We start from the raw sequence: 17,125 nt of genomic DNA, 5'->3' as shown, positions 1-17,125 counted from the left end.
TCGAAAACATTTTTCTTTTCCATCCATATTAAAATAATTGCAACATTTTTTTATTTGAAAAAGTCCTACATTTATTTTCCCACCAACTCCACTTACACTATTTATTTATTATTTCTCTACTATTAACAATTAAATTTATCCCCACTAACTATACTTTATAGTCCCCACTCTCCACTCTGATCTATCAAATTCCTTAAACTTTATGTTCACTATACTATTGAATAAGGACGACGCGATGGAGTTTTGAGGTGGTGGAGGAAGGGGGGTGGGGTTTCACGGGTTAGGGGTTTGGCTAGGGTGGGTAGCGCGACGGGGGAAGGGGTGGGGGTTTGTCGGCCTCCGGCGCTCCTTCCAGTGCTGACTTCGACGGCAAGGGATGGTTGGGTTGGTGGCTGCTCGGGTTTGGTTTTTTTTTTTTTTTTTTTTTATTTTTTTTTTAAAATATTTTTGGTTTTTTTTATAATTTTTTTTAATTTTTGTTTAATAATTATTTTTTTAAAAACGGACCAATCTGAAGATGACACGTGACAAGTGGTGGGGTCAATTAATGGTCAACTAACGGCCGTCAGTCATTAATGACACTCGGTGAATTTTTTTAAAACTCGGTGACATTTAAATAATTTTGAAAAGGTTAATGGTATTTGATAAATTTTGAGATTGTTTAGGGACACTTGGTGAAATAGTCAATTATTATTTCTATGCGAGTAATACATACTCCGTTTCTTCAAGTGTAAAGCGGCAGAGATCAAAGTGGAATAAGAATGTCAGAATTAGAGATCAAACTCTCTCGATCAAATCGCATCTATCGTCCTGATGTCAGTTTCTTCTTCAAGTTCTCCATTTTTAATTCTTGTTACTTTCTCTCTTCTTACTTCACATTTTACAGGAACCACTTCAAGGTAAAATCATCACTAAGTTTTCATCTTCTGTCTCCCATTATGGCGTTCGCCTATCTGTCAATGGATCAGTCAATCTCCAGGTTTAACCCTTTTTTGTTTCCGAATTCATGATTTGTTTGAATAAATTCAGAAATCCCACCAATTTCATGACTTTTTTCATTACTTTTAGGGGGTTTAATTGGGTTTAATTGTGTTTATTATTGAAGGTTCGTGGAGGCTCAGCTGGGGTTATTGAATCTGTTGTTGGAGTTCTTAAACCCATTACCATTGTGTAAGTTTATATTTTCTCATAAATTTGTTAGTTTTGACCTTGAAATTTTCTAATTTTTTTGTTTACTTATTGATCAATGTGTTATTCTAGAATGTATCCTTCTGGGTATGAAAGATGATGAAGAATTATTTTGGAATTCGTAACAATTTAGACTCTCGCAAATTTGATATCAATAGTCAATAATACTCATTCCGTCCCAAACTAATTGCCACATTCGCCTTTTTCAGTCTTCAAGACACAATTTTGTTCATAAAGTTATTTGGTGAATTTTATCAATCTAACAAGGTCTCACGTGACTATGTTTTTACTTGTTATTCGAGAGAATTATTGGTGGAAATTTAAGCAATACATGGGATGCTCTTTGTTAATTTATTTGAATTTACAAAAAAAAGTATGCAAAAGTCTACTTTGTATGTGCAGCATATATTATGCTCTAATTTGATGTATCTTCTTATGGAAATAGGAAAAGGAGTGTTGAAATTAGACCTTCTGGGAAGATAAGCTCAGGCACTACGGAGGTATTGTCTTTATGATTTACTACATACTTCGTATTTAAACTGTTAGATGTTGAGCAAATTAGGTAGGTAATTACTGTAGTTTTCTTCATGTACAGTTGAAGAGATTTTGTGTATGTATATTATGGGTGGATGTAAAGTGGCATCAAGGAGTTTTATAGCAATGAAACCCTGAAACCATGCTAGCTATTATAATATGTGTAATGTTTTGTTTACTTCCTCTAAAATGCCATGGGTGCATCATCTGTGTTTTTGTCAGATGGAATTGGAAAACAATTCTAATTCATTCCCTTTTTAAAGTGTCTGTGTTTTTCCTTGGTTTTGCAAATGAATGATTGTATTGGCCGGACTTTGAGCTTCACTTCTCTACCAGGGAGATTTGGCCCTGTATAACCGATTGAAAATGACTGAAGTCTCTGTTCCAAAATGGTAACAATATAAGCAATTGGTTATGGTTTTGTAGTTTCTTTTTAGGCTAAAGTCGATTACTTGTCTGTTTGTGCCCCTGGACTCCTGAAAAATGAAGTCTGCGCAACTTCTTGTTTACTGATCATGTTTCACTTGTTCTGTGAGGGAACACGTCTCTTGTCAGGAGTCAAAGCGGATCTAAAGGCTGCTACTTGGGGAGCTGAGATTTGGGGGTGGGGAGGGGGGGGGGCTGAGGTGGATTAGGTTTTATCACTTGCTTGATTGCTACACTGTTACTTTGTCATGAATGTCTCAAAGCCTCAATACAGATGAAGCGACAAAAGCTTTGATCTTTTCTCCTCCAATTGAGTGTGTTATACCTTTTGTAGATCTGGTTTGTTGAATCATGTCATGAACTAATTCTTGGGTTATTTTCTCATAAAAATTAAATAGTCTTTTCCTTAACGTCACAATCGATATGTTACTTGTGCTAGCAAAGAGTGAGTGAAACGGAGCTGCCTATCAAGGATGGTGGCCCTGGTGGATTAATGAATAGACTTGAAAATAAGATGAGATAATGTGCTTTGTTTGTTTCATGATAAAAAGTTGCCTATAATATTTTTTACTTTCTAATATTATTTTTGCACATTGAACAAGATACTCGTTTTAAGGAAATTTTGAGGTTCTCAGTAAAATTTTGTGGTTCTCAGGAAATTTTGTGGTTCTCAGTAAAGTTTTTGTGTTTACTACTTTTCCTCCTGTACCGCTCATGTTACTTTTTGCACTTGACTGACCTGATAACTATCCTTCATATGACAGATTCCTTTTTCTTTGATTTTGAAACAACCAGGAGAGAGAAAATCGGGAAAATTTTACGAAACATTTCATGGGGAAGATATAAGCATCCAGGTCTGTCACTGCTGATTTTCTTGTATAGCATTTCTTGGTGTGCCAATTATCTTTGGTTTTGTCATTTGTTACTCTGATGTGATAAAGAGTGTTCTAACTAATTTGAATACTCTCTCAGTATCTGCTAACTGTAGAAGTAGCACGCGGTTACCTGCACAAGTCATTGTCAGCAACATTAGAGTTCATCATTGAAAGTGAAAAAGGTATCAGTACCCAACCTCTTGAGCTGCTGCTTTTGTTTGCTTGTTGGGGGGGGGGGTCTACACATTAGCTATACACTTAACCTGTATGTGTTCCTTATTCAGCGGAACATCTTGAGCTGCCTATTTCGCCTGAACTCGTGTTCTTCTATATCACACAGGATACCCAAAAGCACCCATTGCTTTCTGAACTAAAATCAGGTCTGATCACTCCCATGAATTTCTGTTTAAAGTTGATATCTTGAGTATTTCATTTGATTTTTAGAGAGGCGTTCTTGTTACATGACACTAGGATTCCAGTGTGCTATAGACTAGGAAATCTGATTATGGACTTGCAATAATAATAACAGATAAATAGAGGAAAGCTTGAAGGATTTTTGATTAATAAGAAGATAACGGCTACAATGAGGAAATAGCAGATCTACTACTCTTGAGGATTACTACAACTACTACTACACTACTACTAACTTCTCCGACAACATGAAACTACTGTTGCATTGCTAATCCTTTATATATCAAGCTTTCTCTCACAAAGTACTCTAAGATTAATATTTTGTCATGTACTGCCAGTGCAGCCTTCACACAGAAATACTCCTTGCCACACTCTTTAGTGGATCATTAAAACTCTTTGTCTTTTCCTCATTACACTTTATTGCTGCTGTTGATCTTGTCCTTGCTCTTTTGTTTGTGCCTCCTCTCGTATACCCAAATAGGTGGTTGCTGGTGTACTTTGACCCGTTCCATAGCACAGTGCAGTAGATTATGATGTAATGGTTTTATCTAGATACAGGGAAAGGAGTGAGAAAAGGGAATTGTATACCATAACAATAAAAGTGAATTTGTAGGATCTGCAATCTGTAGGTTTTTCTTTGAGAATCGATTGCAGCTCTAGTACGATGTTGATACTATTGTTGCTTTTCTGTAACAAACTCTTTGTTATTGCATGGTTAAGATCCATAAGACTGCATACATTTGAGCACTTCTCAGCCAACTGAGAATGGGAGCTTTGTTAGAAGCATTGAGAATGGGGATAATGTAATGTAATTTTGGGAGCTTTTGGTTTTTCTATGTTCAACTATTGCTTCCCTATAAAAAGCTAATATATTGCTTCACAGGTGGTTTTCGTGTAAGTGGTAGAATTCCAACTCAGTGCTCATTGTCATGTGCCCTCAGGGGAGAACTGACTGTAGAAGCATCTGCATTGCCAATCCAGTCCATTGATATCCACTTGCTACGTGTGGAATCCATTCTTGTCGGAGATAGGATTGCATCAGAAACATCTTTGATTCAAACTACTCAGGTTGGTCTTTTGAACTGGCCTTGTGACTAAAGTAGTTCTCTTGAATTGAATCTACTTGTTCTTCTCCTTCTAGTAGATAGCAGATGGAGATATCTCTCGAGGCCTGACTCTACCCATTTACGTCTTACTTCCAAGGCTTTTAACATGTCCCAGTGTCTTAGCTGGGTATGTTTCTTTCATTTGTATATGTTTGACAAGGTTTCTTTTTTTTTTTTGGCTGTCATGTCACTTGTAGCATGCTGCTACTGTTGAATATTCTGCATTTATTCTTTTGAATAGTGCTAGTGGTGATCACATACATGAAGTGCTTGACAGATGAAAAGATATGCACACCCTTTTCATAGGCTAAATATAGGTAAACTAATTATGAAATCTGCTGTTGAATATTCTTGAATTGATCATTAAAATGGATAGGTAACTGGAGCAATTTTAGGAGTGGCATCTTGTCTTAATTCTTTAAGTGAATTCTCAATAAGCATTAGAGCTTAGTTTCAGTAATTCAGTTAGTTGCTACTCCATATTATGTTTTGCTAGTTCTAATAGATTACTTGGACAGCCTTCAGGATTACCTGTTACCAAAAAATTTAGGTAAAATATTTTTAAACTAACAGTAAGCCCTCTTTTGATGAACTAATTTATTTTATAAAGTTGAGCACAATTTTAATTAACTAGCTTGGATTCATGAAGACTGGGAGCTTGATTAAGTTACTTTAGGTTCACTTCCTCAGCAAAGATCCTAGTAAAGTCTTTAAATATGTGTATGTATAAATTGTATATAATCTAGGATAAATGGACACGAGGATCAGCCACTTTTAGGATGTCTCCCATTCTTTTCATAGCTCAGCCCCCTAATTTCTGCATTATCGTATATGATAATATAGCTGACACTATCATTCTTGCTCTCAAAACTGCATATATGTTATGCTCTTTGCAGATGGGTTGACTGTTGTTTGAGGTCTGCCACCACTGGTGTTTGTTGTTTAAGAGGTTTAAAATGACACTCTAAGCTGATATTGTTAGAACTGTGATGAACAGCAGTTTGCTTAATTTTAACGAGTGCCTGGTGATCATGGGTTGACTCTTTCAAGTTGCCTCCTCAAGAAATAGGAATGGTTTTTGTGTGCTTATTGGGAAAGTCTTGCACTGGCTAGCTGGTAGCTGGCCCTTTTTAGGCTGTTAACATAAGGTGGGAAAAGCTTTACAAATAATTGTCTGCCTTTCTTTAATACGCATGACCAAACTCGAACTCCTTTTCTGTTTCTAATCGGACCATGGAGCTGAGTTCGGATGTGCAGAAACTATTGTTCTAGGCTTTTTTTGGTTGTGCAAACTCGCTCAATTTTCGATTCCCACATGGTTTTCTCCCTCTGCACATCTTGAATTTTGAGCTGTATGCATGGCTATGACTTCACTTTAAAATACCTATCTTATTAGCACCTTGTTATCAATTTGAGTGGTGATACTTAATTAAGCTAAGAGCCTTTTGATGCACATGAGTTTCTCTGCTATGCTGTAATGTGTAAATAATAAACAGAGCTCTTTGTTGTTGATCTCTAGTTTCTTCTTGTTCATTCCTCAATATTTTCACTTTTGCCTCCTTTATGTATCCCCATTATCAAAATCATGTCGTAGACCAAGGAAGAACTATGTACTCACCTTCATGTTAGCATGTTGTTAGACTCCTCATTTAGCTGTCGAAATAGAGAATAATTCTTGTATCTGACGACTTTGCAGTCCATTCTCAATTGAGTTCAAGGTCTCCATTGTCATCAACTTTCAGTCAGAGCTTAGCAAACTGCACCCCAAATCTGATCCCAGAACGCCAAGACTATGGGTAACTTTGTACATTACAGCTATCCCCATGATATACAACCCTTTACCTGCATATCACTACGACACTACTACTGTTTTTCCTAATGTACTCAAATGTGCAGCTTGCAATGGAAACATTGCCACTTGAACTAGTTCGGACCAGGTGAAATTCATGAGGTCATGATTGATTGGCAACTCACCTTTTCTCACTCTGCACTTCTAGGAATGCCGTGAAAGATGGTCGGTAAATCAGGAAAATTATTGTGTTAATTAATCAGTAGTATCCATGTTCAGAATTATGCTGTATCTACTTCATTTGGCAGTCACTGGCCAGATAGATCATAGATGGAAATTGAAAGAAATTCTATTTGTAGGATTTTTCTGTATTGAATTTGAGAGCTCAAAAATGTTGGCGTTGTGTATATTGACCAGGAACATGCTGTTGGATTCTTTGTATTATTTGATACACTACCCAAGGAACATGATGAATTGATGAGTAGTGAAGTGCTCATATGCTTATTTCGATTATTGATTGATTATTATACATTTATATCAATGCACAACGATTTTTCATAAAGTTTATGGCGCCATAATTTCATGAAAAATAGTAACTCCTAAGCGATTTAGTTTCTGAAGATATTCCTAAAGCACTCAGACTATTTTCTTCTTGTAATCTAGATTGAAGCTTTTTTCGGGTGACATTCTTTAAAAAAAATGAAATGAACAAAGCTTAATTAGTACACCGTACTTCCTCCGTTCTAGTAATATTGTAACAACTAGACTTTTGTACTATTCGTAATGTAGGGTCTTGTTATATTTGTCTCGTAAAATATACAACGTCAAATTTTTTTTTAATAATTTTTACTCTTATATAATTATAAATATTTAACATATAAAATGTGCTTTGGGATGCGTATTTTCATCCATTTTGCAATATTTGTGAAATAGAGAAAGTATAATAGAACAGAGGAAGTATAACACAATATATTACCAACGCGACCGCCATATTATTAGAGTTCCTAATGGACTCTTAACATTAGTGGCCTAGACAACTTTTATAATGAATTGTACTCCTTAATTTGATTGTTAGTGAAGGTTGATGAAAATTTACAATGAGTTTTTTTTTTTTTTTTTGACAAATAATTGTTTTTGGTTAATATACGATTTCAGTTTTTAAATAGTTCAATGTAATAGTTCAATATAGAATTTCAATTTGCAACCACCATTAACATTAACCAAAAACATGTTTCCTAAAATACGTCAACTAAGTTTAAATGAAAAACTAAAATCGTATTACATTAAACTATTAAAATAGCATGTTTCCTAGCTAAAATAAAAATACTCGTAGATATTTTGGATTATTTTTAAAACGAACTACAAGACCTAATAACAAGACTACGTATCCTACAAGTAACACAATTCCTATCTTATCTAGACATAGACTTTACTTTCCTAAGATAAGTAAATAATCAAGATAATTTTTTTATGAAAAAATAGCTATATATATCAGAATTACCATGCGTTTTCTTCCAATTTTCAATTCTTCCTCATACACTACCTCAAAATATTCTAACGTTGAATATTGCCGTGCCTCTCAAAACCTTCACGAGTACCCTAATTCTCTTGAATCTTAATCTCTCATGGCTTCTTCGACCGAACGTTACAACATCATCTACCTCGCTAAGCTAGCCAGCCAAGCCGAACGCTATGATGGTACATATGTTCTAACTCGTCACTTTCAATTCTTTCACATAGGAGTTTCAGCAATACTCCGTATTACACTACTTACGTTTTTTGACTAGTTTTTATGATTTTAAAGTGTATGTTAAGAAAAATAATATTATTTATTTATTATGGTTAATCTTGTTAATATACATCAATTAAAACTTTATATGAATTATATCACTCTACGTACTAAACAATACTTATTGTTCTAGGATATTTAATTATTTATGATACAGTGATATACAACTACTGTTAAATATTAAATATTATTATTATTATTATTATTATTATTATTATTATTAAATATTATTTGCAGATATGATCGATGCAATAAAGAAGTTGGTAAAATTTAACTTCGAATTAACAGCCGAAGAGCGTAATCTCCTTTCAACAGCATACAAGAAGGTTATCGAGCCAAAGAGAGAATCATGGAAACTTCTCTCAACAACTGAGCAGAAGGAGGATACAATATACAAAAACGAGTTGTACATGAAGTGTATTCAAGATTATCGTAATATAGTCCAGTCGGATCTTGTTAACATTTGCTACGACGTTATAACTCTAATTGATGACCACCTCCTTCCTTTCGTGTCTGGCACTGAATCCTCCGTCTTTTACTTAAAGATGTGAGTATATTTTTGAAGTAATTTGCATATTATTATTAGTGATACTTAATTAAGTCTTTTAGCAACGTAATTGATTTATTGGTTATTATTATTTTTTATTCTTTAAGTAAAGAGTTGGTTGGTTTAATTAACAACGAGCTACGTGACGCAGGAAAGCGGATTATTACCGATATATGGCCGAAATCAAAACTGGTGATGCAAAATCATTAGTCGCTGAAGAGTCGTTGAGAACATATAAGGTATATATTAGCATCGTAAAATATATAGTTTAATTATTATTATTATTTTATAGTTTCTCAAAAAATAATTATTTTATGTTGTTAAACTTTTCAAAAATTATATTTGCATCGTAGATATTAGAAGACTAATTATGTCCATTTAATAATGTGAAAAGCTAAAACCGATCATATTTTTTATCATTAAAATAATATGATAGTCATATTTCAAACGACTATTATAGAATTATCCTTGGTTAATATTTTTTTTTTTTTTTTTATATCATTCGATTTTCTTTTTCGTTTTACAAGTGAATAATTTCAATTAAATTTTGTTGTAGGAAGCAATGACCATAGCAGTGGCTCAATTTTCACCTATTCATTCAACACGCTTAGGCTTGGCATTAAATTTTGCAGTATTTTACTATGAGGTTTCAAATTCTTATCAAAGGTACTTACATAATAAATTCATAATCTTACAATTTCTCTATGAGCATGTTTGTTATAAAATCTTATAATTGCATTGTTACTTATACATATTTTTTTTTTTATTTTAGGGCATATCGCTTGGCGAAGGAAGCTTTTGTAAACGCTATGTTAGAGTTGGATAATTTAGGCAGAAGGGCTCTCTCGAAAGATAGCAAGGTTATCCTGAATCTTTTGAGGGATAACCTTTTACTATGGGAGGGCGAGAATGATAAAAGAAACCTTTGAAGCATTCATGAACATTTGAATTTTTTTTTGTTCTTTTTTTTTTGAGAACTGAAACATTTATTTTGTATTAAAATAGCTTGAGAATATTATTTGAAATATTTCTAATTTTATTTTATGTATTTACATAAAGAAAAGTGTCATTATCAATTGATATATTAAAAGTTAAGAATGGATTGTTTTTCCTTCAAAAGAGAATGGATTGTTTTAATGACTAGGTATTTATTAAAAAGATTAATCTAGAAAAATCTAGGAAGTAATTATATGTTTTTTTCAAAATAAATAAATAAATTAAATTTTAGGATTTCTAATGTATGGGCGTGTTTGGCAAAAATGTAGCGGTTAGTTGTTAGACTAGTTGTTAGCTGTATGTGTAGCTATTAGCTGTCAACTAGCTGTTAGTTGTGAAAAAAAAAAAAAATTAAGCATGAGTGTTTGGAAATTAGTTGTTGACTAGCTACTACTCCGTAGCCGTGAAATTCTAAAGTATAGAAGAAAAATTTCAACAATTACCTAGCTTTTCACAAAAGCTAATTATATTAACTTTTTACAAAAGCTACTCCAACCACTAAACTCTACTCCCATCACTACATTGCCAAACACCAATATTTTTTTACTAATTAATGGTTTGAATAAGTCAAACCACTAAAAGTCACTCAAAAGCTAATGTCGAACATGCCCATAAATTTATGTACAAAAATATAAATATCTTAAAATGGTCTATTACTAAAGTTGGAAGAATGACTACTATTTGGTAGTGATTTCATACTTAGTCATTTACTCATTTGTTGATTAATAAAGTATTGTTTTGTTATACTTGAATTCAATATTAAGCCCTTCTAAGACTCAAACTGTCATTTTACTTAACGTTTTCAATATCTCTCTCTCTATGTGTGTGAAACGATCAATTTCGGAGTGCTACTCCATAGTCCATAGTTCCATACCATACTCGGGATATTTGACTTTTGACTAGTTTGAGTTCAGAAATAAGGGTTCGTTTGGGTGCAGAACTGCTTACACAACACATTCTTTTCGTCATTTCAAAATTCACACCCAAGTCAAAATTCATTCAACGCCTAAACATGGAAAAATTGAAGAGAATAGTGAGTGAAATTGCTTATTCCCATGATTTTTCCAAACTCCCTCTACTTCATCGCTCCTTTATCCCTCTCCTTTCCATGCTTTCTTCTCTCTATAATCTCTCTGTTACTACCCGCCATCATCTTTATTTTCTGGGTATCTTCCGCAAGAAACGGTAAAATTTTCTATCTTTTGGGTAAATTTTCAATTTATTTTCTGTAATTTCAACTTTAATATCAATAATATCAAATGGGTATATTGAGTATTTGATTAATTGATTATGTCTGTTGTTTAATTTTGATTTTGAATGTAAATTTGAAGGTTGCCAGTGCCAGTAATCAGTGTTGGGAATTTGACATGGGGTGGAAATGGGAAGACTCCAATGGTTGAGTTTCTCTGTCATTGGTTTTCTAATTCTGGGATTTCTCCTCTCATTCTTTCCAGGGTAATATCTTACTTTAATCTATTTTTTTTTTCTTTGAATCCTATTTTCCTATTGAATTGAATATTGCATTACTGTTATGAGCTATGTTACTTGGACTCTGGGTGCTCGTTTGAGGCATGGGTACGTGTTCAAGTGTCTAATTCAGTTATTTAGCGAAGTTTTCCTTGATTTTAGTCCAAACTGGTATGTCAAGTGTTTAGACCCATGCGAGAGAGTGTCATTGTGTCAAGGATTCGACATAGGTACTTAGGTGAATTGAAGAGCCTAAGTGACATTAGGCTGTGGGACTGGTGGAAAATCATAGGACCTTATAAATTATTATTCTTGGACCTTATAGATTGATTGGAAAATTAATTTAAGAGAGAACTTTACCATGTATTATCTGTATGTATTTGATTAGTTGCAAAATTTTGATGATAACTAATTTGGGGATTGTATATTAGAATGTATAATTGAGAATAAATCAAAAACCGTAGAAAGATATTCTGTTCTTCTCAGCTGACATGCTTCAGCTTCGAGAAGAAAGTGAAACAGTTTTGTTTTGAAATACAATGATGAGTAGGATTAGATTAAGATGCTACATCATCACCCTATATATTAATCACCATAATGGCTGTAATAAAACTCTGAACAAACTTGCTGAATTGTAGCTTTCTCTAGCAAAATCTGGCTGCATTATGAATGTTGTGCACACAATACAAAGTTCACTTTGGACCCTATCTTGAATATAAATATTGTGCACAGTATATAAAGTTGGCTTGCCATATTTTGATATACCTACTTGTATGAGAATGGTATACGAGTACATTGATCTTCCTGAAGGCGCTTAGCCATATGAGCTAACTATTTGAGTCAGTTATGCATGCTTGGTAGTAATATATTGAAACGAGATTCTGTTTTAACTTTACCAGGAATCCTTACCCTTGCATAAATTTTTGGAAACAGGGCTATGCTGGAGGGGATGAAGTTAAAATGCTTGAAAGGCATCTTTTGGGGACATCTGCAAAGGTTGGCGTTGGTGCAAATAGAGCTTTGTCTGCTACTTTGTTTCTTGAAAAATATGGCTACACAGATTCTCGTGTTAATGGTTTCTTTGACAATTTACTCTTGGTGAACAAAGTTGGTACTGATGTCCCTTCAGACAAAATTGGTGTTACTATTCTTGATGATGGAATGCAGGTTCTTGTTGTTCTAATTATGCTAATTTTTTTCTGCATATGCCTGTGTACCTTCACTTTTGCTTTACACAATCTTCCAATATTTTTTGAATAATGGTTTTTATGCAATGGAACTTCATATTTCTTCTTTTATTTACCTTGTAATTTAATTTGACTATGCATGGCAGACAGCATGTGTGCTTAGTACGTGACTTGGATATTGTAATGGTAAATGGAATGATGCCATGGGGGAATAATGAATTGATTCCCCTTGGACCTTTGCGGGAACCATTGTCTTCCCTGGCTAGAGCAGATATTGTTGTGATCCATCATGCTGATCTGGTATGTCAGATCAACCTTCCAATTCTATACATTCATCAGTGTTTTCACTCCATCTAATTGTCATTTAATATGCCAATTGTCTGCACATTGAAGAAGTATGCCATAATATGCAGGTTTCAGAGCAAAAGCTTATTCATCTGAAACTTGGGATTCAAGAGATTAAAAAATCTCTACCTGTTTTCTTCAGTAGTATGGTTCCCTCGCACTTCTTCACTGTTTACAATGTTGGCACTAGATTACCATTGTCGGCAGTTAAAAACCGGGTATTACTGTGCCTCTCTGCTATTGGTTCTCCAAATGGTTTCGTCAAGTGTGTTGAGAAGGTATCACCTTTTCCATTTCAAGTGTCCACCCATGCTTTAAGTTTATGAATTAGCCTTTTGATTTTCTTGTTCCATTTTACACTGCCCTTGTTTTCCTGCTCCCTATGTTTTCTCTTGTTTTCTTCTGCTTATACTTTGTCACTTTTCTTTGTTTAGTTTCTTTTACTTATCCCTTTACTTTTCCAGTTTCACTTTTCTCGGATAGTAGACGATCCATGTTAGCCAACCCCAAATCATTATGGGATCAAAGCTTTGATTTTGTTGTTTCCTTATAAATGTCGTTCTTTCCACTCCATACCTTCCCCATATCTTTCCCCCATATCTTGATTATAACTGTATTATGACTTTTATTGCTGCAGCTTGGACCATCACATGTTGATCAGCTTCACTACAGTGATCATTACTTGTTTCATTCCAAGGTGCAGTTTCTTTTATATTTATCAGTTATCTGCTGGGGCAATAGTATTAAATTTTTAGGTTTGCATGTAGGCTTGCACAACCCTTTTTCATCATGACATTGTTTTATTTCCTCTTTTTATGTGCATTTTGTCTGCCTCGAGGTCTAATTAATTGTATTAGTATCCTCCAATATGTACAGGATATCTATGTGATGACAAGGAGACTTCGGGAGCTCTATCACAAATTTGGTTCCAGACCTATTGTTGTCACAACTGAAAAGGTGAGTGTGCTGTTGGCAGTGCCTGTAGCTTTATGAGACAAACATGAAGACATTCATTTCTTGGATTTGGATTGATTTATGCTGTTTCTGTAAAAAATTTGGTCGGTTTTACTACTTACTCCAGTGAAAAATAGGTGTTGTTTTAGGCTATTTTTCTTTAGTGAACATAACTGCTGTTTGAATTTATATATTTTACCTTTTAAAATCTCAAATTGAGATCATCAAAAGATCTGTATAGATGTACTTCGTATATAATATTCCGTAATAAGGGCATATTTGATATCAATTGCAGGAACTATCTCCATTTTATATTTTTTCAATCCACATTTTTTATGAGAATAGACACCTAAAATGACCAAGTTTATATAGCTTGTACAAGTACATCTTACAATACTATTTGGCATGAATGCTCTATACCCAACTAACCCAAGTATATTTCCCTTTGCTGTATGCATTAAGCCATTAGAATCTGAAATAGTCTTATGTTGCATATCTGACTCGATTGAGCTGTTTGTATGGACATTACTATGACACATATCTGAGACTTATCTTTCTTAATTGTTTGCATAAACAATAGAGCTATGAATCCATGCAATTCTGACCTGATTGAGCTGCTTTTCTGGCTTTTCTGTTTAAGCAGGACTATGACCGGGATTCTGAAATTCTCTCACAGTTACATCCGTTCGATGTTCTTGTACTCTGTTCTCAGCTACAATTGTTCTCTTATAATGGAAGCTCGGAGAACAAATTCAAGGAGCTAATAAAGCAACTCTTGGATTCAAGATCAGGGAAACATAAAAGAAGTGGATAACAAAGAACTTTGTTATTCAATGACGGCCTGAGCTATATTTAGAAGTATAGAGGCATTAGATGGAACTGGTATAATCCGTTTAACTTCATGCCCTCCCCTCTCTACTCTTAATATACGGAGTTCACATTATCTTTCTTTCTTTTAAGTACAATACTGAAGCCTTAATCCCTTAAGGATGGGGTCAGCATTTTGAGCACATTTTTGAATATATCAAGGAATGTTCGGAAGTTTTTATAATGATAAAATTTTCTCAATACTTTGAGTATTAATTTGTCAATATTCTTGTGGGACTACACACAAATGCGATAATTTTTCAATTACCTCTGATTGTAAATCTTGCTTTTCTTCAATTACATTGATTGTTAAAATGACATTCATTGTTAATCAAGCTGAAATACACCATTCTAAAAAATTACAATCAAAACTGCATGGTATTCTACAAAACACTTTTTTTTTTGTTTTTGTTTTTGTTTTTGCTATAGATCAGATGTTGTATATCTAGCCTTTCTCCATGTTTTTGTTGCAAGTAAATGCATCAATATGATGCCAAAATCATCATGCATTTATTACTGAGCATCGGGGATACAACTTCTTCAACCTAAGCAGAGCCAAAATACGGCAAATCATTGGTGGGTTGACACAGGTTGGTTTTTGTGTTCCTGTTGCATGACTTACAGATGATTGAATGTTCGGATTTTCCTTATCGTCATTGCAGCTACGTATCTCAGGTATCTCAGGTTGAGCTATTTCTTTTTTTGCAGAATCTTTAATCTCCGGTTGATTGCTCGTTGGCTTCACAGAACCTTTTCTCTCCATCGGCTTGCAAACTTCACCATCACACTCAATATCCTTTTCCGGGTGGATCGCGGTTTCCTGTTTTGACGTAAAGCCAAAGAGACTCAGAAATGCAGGCATATTTCTTTCCTCTTTGTTTATTTTCACATTCTCCCCGTGATGATTGCAGGTTAGTAATTCACTTGTCCAATAATTAATTTGAAAGATATTAAATATGTTACCAATGATTATTCAAGGGGACAATTCTTTTGTTTTCAATTGTTTTGAGATGAGAATAATAATCTCCCCTATGATTAATTTGAATGATATTGAAGATTTTACCAATGTTTATTCAAGGGGACAATCTTTTGTTATCAATAGTTTTGAGATGAGAACAATAATCTCCCCTAATCCCGGAGGATTAATTATCCTCGTAAGACATAGTCACCAATTTGCATTATAATTTTAGATTAAATTTCCTGTTGCCCTGAATATATTTATGTGGTTGTTTTCACCTTTGAGTTTTTATATAGCTTAAAGTTGGATTATTTCTCCACGTTACTAGGAATACATATGTACATAGCTGTGAGCTGTACATCTGATCTTCCTTTTATTTTGGGCAAGGAGAAGGCCATCATAAAAGGGGAAGGCCATCATAGAAGGGAAAGTGGCATTTTTGGGAAATCCTTCCTAAAACGAGTTTGGTAATGATATTAGGCCCTTGGCTTCACGTGGTCACGCTTGTAGTGAAAAGCTAGCCAACTACTCTGTCTTCCTATCTTGAGTTATAAATCCTCCAAAAATCAGTGTAATTTGTTTGCTATAGTTGAAATTACCAGCTTATTAGTTCACCAACTTCCAACCATAAGCCCACCTACCATTAAGGCAACAAGCTCAAATTATTCTATATATTTGCCTGTTAATTATTTTTTGTTTTGGTGACACGAGGGGCAAGCCCCAAAAGCAAGAAGCCTGTTAATTAATTATACTCTTAATTTTCTTAAATGAAATGTTCGTGTGTTAATCATAAATACTCTCTTTATTTAAATTTCCCCCATTTTTGTCTATATTTCTATACATTAGTCTATTTAGTCAATGCCTGTAACCTTAAGCAAAGAACATGAAATCTAAACATAGTACAAGAATTGAAGGTCAATTAAGAACGCAAGGCTGGGTACTAAGCTCAATTTATAACTAAAATAAGTTCTAATAAGTTTAGATTAGAAAAAATTAGATTAATAAATTGCACCCGTATTAAGGATCCATATTGGGAGTCAATATTATATTCAATTAAGAATTAGTTGTGACCTAAACCTTATTGACATTTATCCATCATCATGTTAATATTTTCCTTGAATTAACTAATTTTAGATTTGTGAAAGCTAACAATATTATCTCTGGATCATTTAGAAGATGATGATGTGCAATGACAAAATACCTTGACAATGAATTTTTCTGGTGCATAGAATTTTTTTTATTGAAGAAGAATAGTTAAGAACATTTACATGAGACATTTTAATTAAAATTACACATAAATTCATTACCATTATTCCGTTAATCTATGATCAACTGTCTACACTCTACACAACTGACCCGTGTATTCAACTCTAGAGTGACCAACTATTCATGTGATGAAGGGCCTTTCTTGTTAGCTTGAGTGAAGAGAAACAAACAGCTGATTGCTCGATCAACCTTTCCTTGTTGAAAGAAAACCAAGTGAAAAGAGAGGGCTAAGCTTATCCTTCTTCTCGAAACTCCGTCTCTCACTCAATGTACAAACATCGCCATTACATACATACTTTTTCGAGCTCGCTGGCTCAGTGAAACAACTGAAGAAATTGAAGAACGAAGCCATGAGTTTGTAACTTGGCTTTTCCTGTGTTTATCTTGTTTGTTGTATGTTTTGCATGTGAATGAAATTCA

General features: G+C 34.0%; 3 protein-coding genes across 7 annotated transcripts; all 3 read left to right on the top strand.

The window, feature by feature from the left end:
* Positions 1-430: 430 nt before the first annotated feature.
* Positions 431-6,840, top strand: LOC110720940 (Down syndrome critical region protein 3 homolog). Of its 3 annotated transcripts, none has more exons than XR_002511377.1 (11): positions 431-815; positions 887-979; positions 1,106-1,170; positions 1,634-1,688; positions 2,913-3,002; positions 3,121-3,205; positions 3,308-3,403; positions 4,318-4,502; positions 4,579-4,667; positions 5,437-5,688; positions 6,237-6,322. XR_002511377.1 is itself a non-coding variant. In XM_021900038.1 (11 exons), the coding sequence occupies exons 1-11, from the start codon at positions 762-764 to the stop codon at positions 6,479-6,481; spliced, it is 957 nt and encodes a 318-aa protein (XP_021755730.1). In that variant the 5' UTR covers positions 431-761; the 3' UTR covers positions 6,482-6,840. The 3 variants fall into 3 exon arrangements, 2 of the variants coding, with proteins under 2 accessions (XP_021755730.1, XP_021755731.1); XM_021900038.1 differs by lacking the exon at positions 5,437-5,688 and adding an exon at positions 6,437-6,840 and having other exon boundaries at positions 6,237-6,336; XM_021900039.1 differs by lacking the exons at positions 3,308-3,403; positions 5,437-5,688 and adding an exon at positions 6,437-6,840 and having other exon boundaries at positions 6,237-6,336.
* Positions 6,841-8,357: 1,517 nt separating this feature from the next.
* Positions 8,358-10,182, top strand: LOC110720710 (14-3-3-like protein B). Its single transcript, XM_021899759.1, has 3 exons — positions 8,358-8,665; positions 8,817-8,904; positions 9,222-10,182. The coding sequence occupies exons 1-3, from the start codon at positions 8,358-8,360 to the stop codon at positions 9,396-9,398; spliced, it is 573 nt and encodes a 190-aa protein (XP_021755451.1). The 3' UTR covers positions 9,399-10,182.
* Positions 10,183-10,561: 379 nt separating this feature from the next.
* LOC110720939 (probable tetraacyldisaccharide 4'-kinase, mitochondrial) lies at positions 10,562-16,250 on the top strand. 3 transcript variants are annotated; one of them, XR_002511376.1, is made up of 10 exons: positions 10,562-10,846; positions 10,993-11,116; positions 12,062-12,295; positions 12,466-12,615; positions 12,729-12,938; positions 13,298-13,357; positions 13,537-13,617; positions 14,258-14,496; positions 14,956-15,071; positions 15,190-16,250. XR_002511376.1 is itself a non-coding variant. In XM_021900037.1 (8 exons), the coding sequence occupies exons 1-8, from the start codon at positions 10,674-10,676 to the stop codon at positions 14,426-14,428; spliced, it is 1,203 nt and encodes a 400-aa protein (XP_021755729.1). In that variant the 5' UTR covers positions 10,562-10,673; the 3' UTR covers positions 14,429-16,250. The 3 variants fall into 3 exon arrangements, 1 of the variants encoding a protein (XP_021755729.1); XR_002511375.1 differs by having other exon boundaries at positions 14,258-15,071; XM_021900037.1 differs by having other exon boundaries at positions 14,258-16,250.
* The last annotated feature ends 875 nt before the right edge of the window (positions 16,251-17,125 follow it).

Source organism: Chenopodium quinoa, unplaced genomic scaffold (genome assembly GCF_001683475.1).
Source record: "Chenopodium quinoa cultivar QQ74 unplaced genomic scaffold, ASM168347v1, whole genome shotgun sequence".
Classification (NCBI taxonomy): Eukaryota; Viridiplantae; Streptophyta; class Magnoliopsida; order Caryophyllales; family Amaranthaceae; genus Chenopodium; species Chenopodium quinoa.
The sequence above is the reverse complement of the archived record's forward strand: the minus strand, read 5'-3'. Positions and strand labels throughout refer to the sequence as shown.

What these genes read in the sequence shown, in the direction of transcription:
- LOC110720940 (XM_021900038.1), top strand. Translation starts at nt 762, where the DNA reads ATGTCAGAATTAGAGATCAAACTCTCTCGATCAAATCGCATCTATCGT. An exon ending in ATCGCATCTATCGTCCTGAT is followed by an intron (nt 816 to 886) that starts GTCAGTTTCTTC and finishes CACATTTTACAG; the next exon opens with GAACCACTTCAAGGTAAAAT. An exon ending in ATGGATCAGTCAATCTCCAG is followed by an intron (nt 980 to 1,105) that starts GTTTAACCCTTT and finishes TTATTATTGAAG; the next exon opens with GTTCGTGGAGGCTCAGCTGG.
- LOC110720710 (XM_021899759.1), top strand. Translation starts at nt 8,358, where the DNA reads ATGATCGATGCAATAAAGAAGTTGGTAAAATTTAACTTCGAATTAACA. An exon ending in TCCGTCTTTTACTTAAAGAT is followed by an intron (nt 8,666 to 8,816) that starts GTGAGTATATTT and finishes TACGTGACGCAG; the next exon opens with GAAAGCGGATTATTACCGAT. An exon ending in AGTCGTTGAGAACATATAAG is followed by an intron (nt 8,905 to 9,221) that starts GTATATATTAGC and finishes ATTTTGTTGTAG; the next exon opens with GAAGCAATGACCATAGCAGT.
- LOC110720939 (XM_021900037.1), top strand. Translation starts at nt 10,674, where the DNA reads ATGGAAAAATTGAAGAGAATAGTGAGTGAAATTGCTTATTCCCATGAT. An exon ending in CTCCTCTCATTCTTTCCAGG is followed by an intron (nt 11,117 to 12,061) that starts GTAATATCTTAC and finishes TTTTGGAAACAG; the next exon opens with GGCTATGCTGGAGGGGATGA. An exon ending in TTCTTGATGATGGAATGCAG is followed by an intron (nt 12,296 to 12,465) that starts GTTCTTGTTGTT and finishes CATGGCAGACAG; the next exon opens with CATGTGTGCTTAGTACGTGA.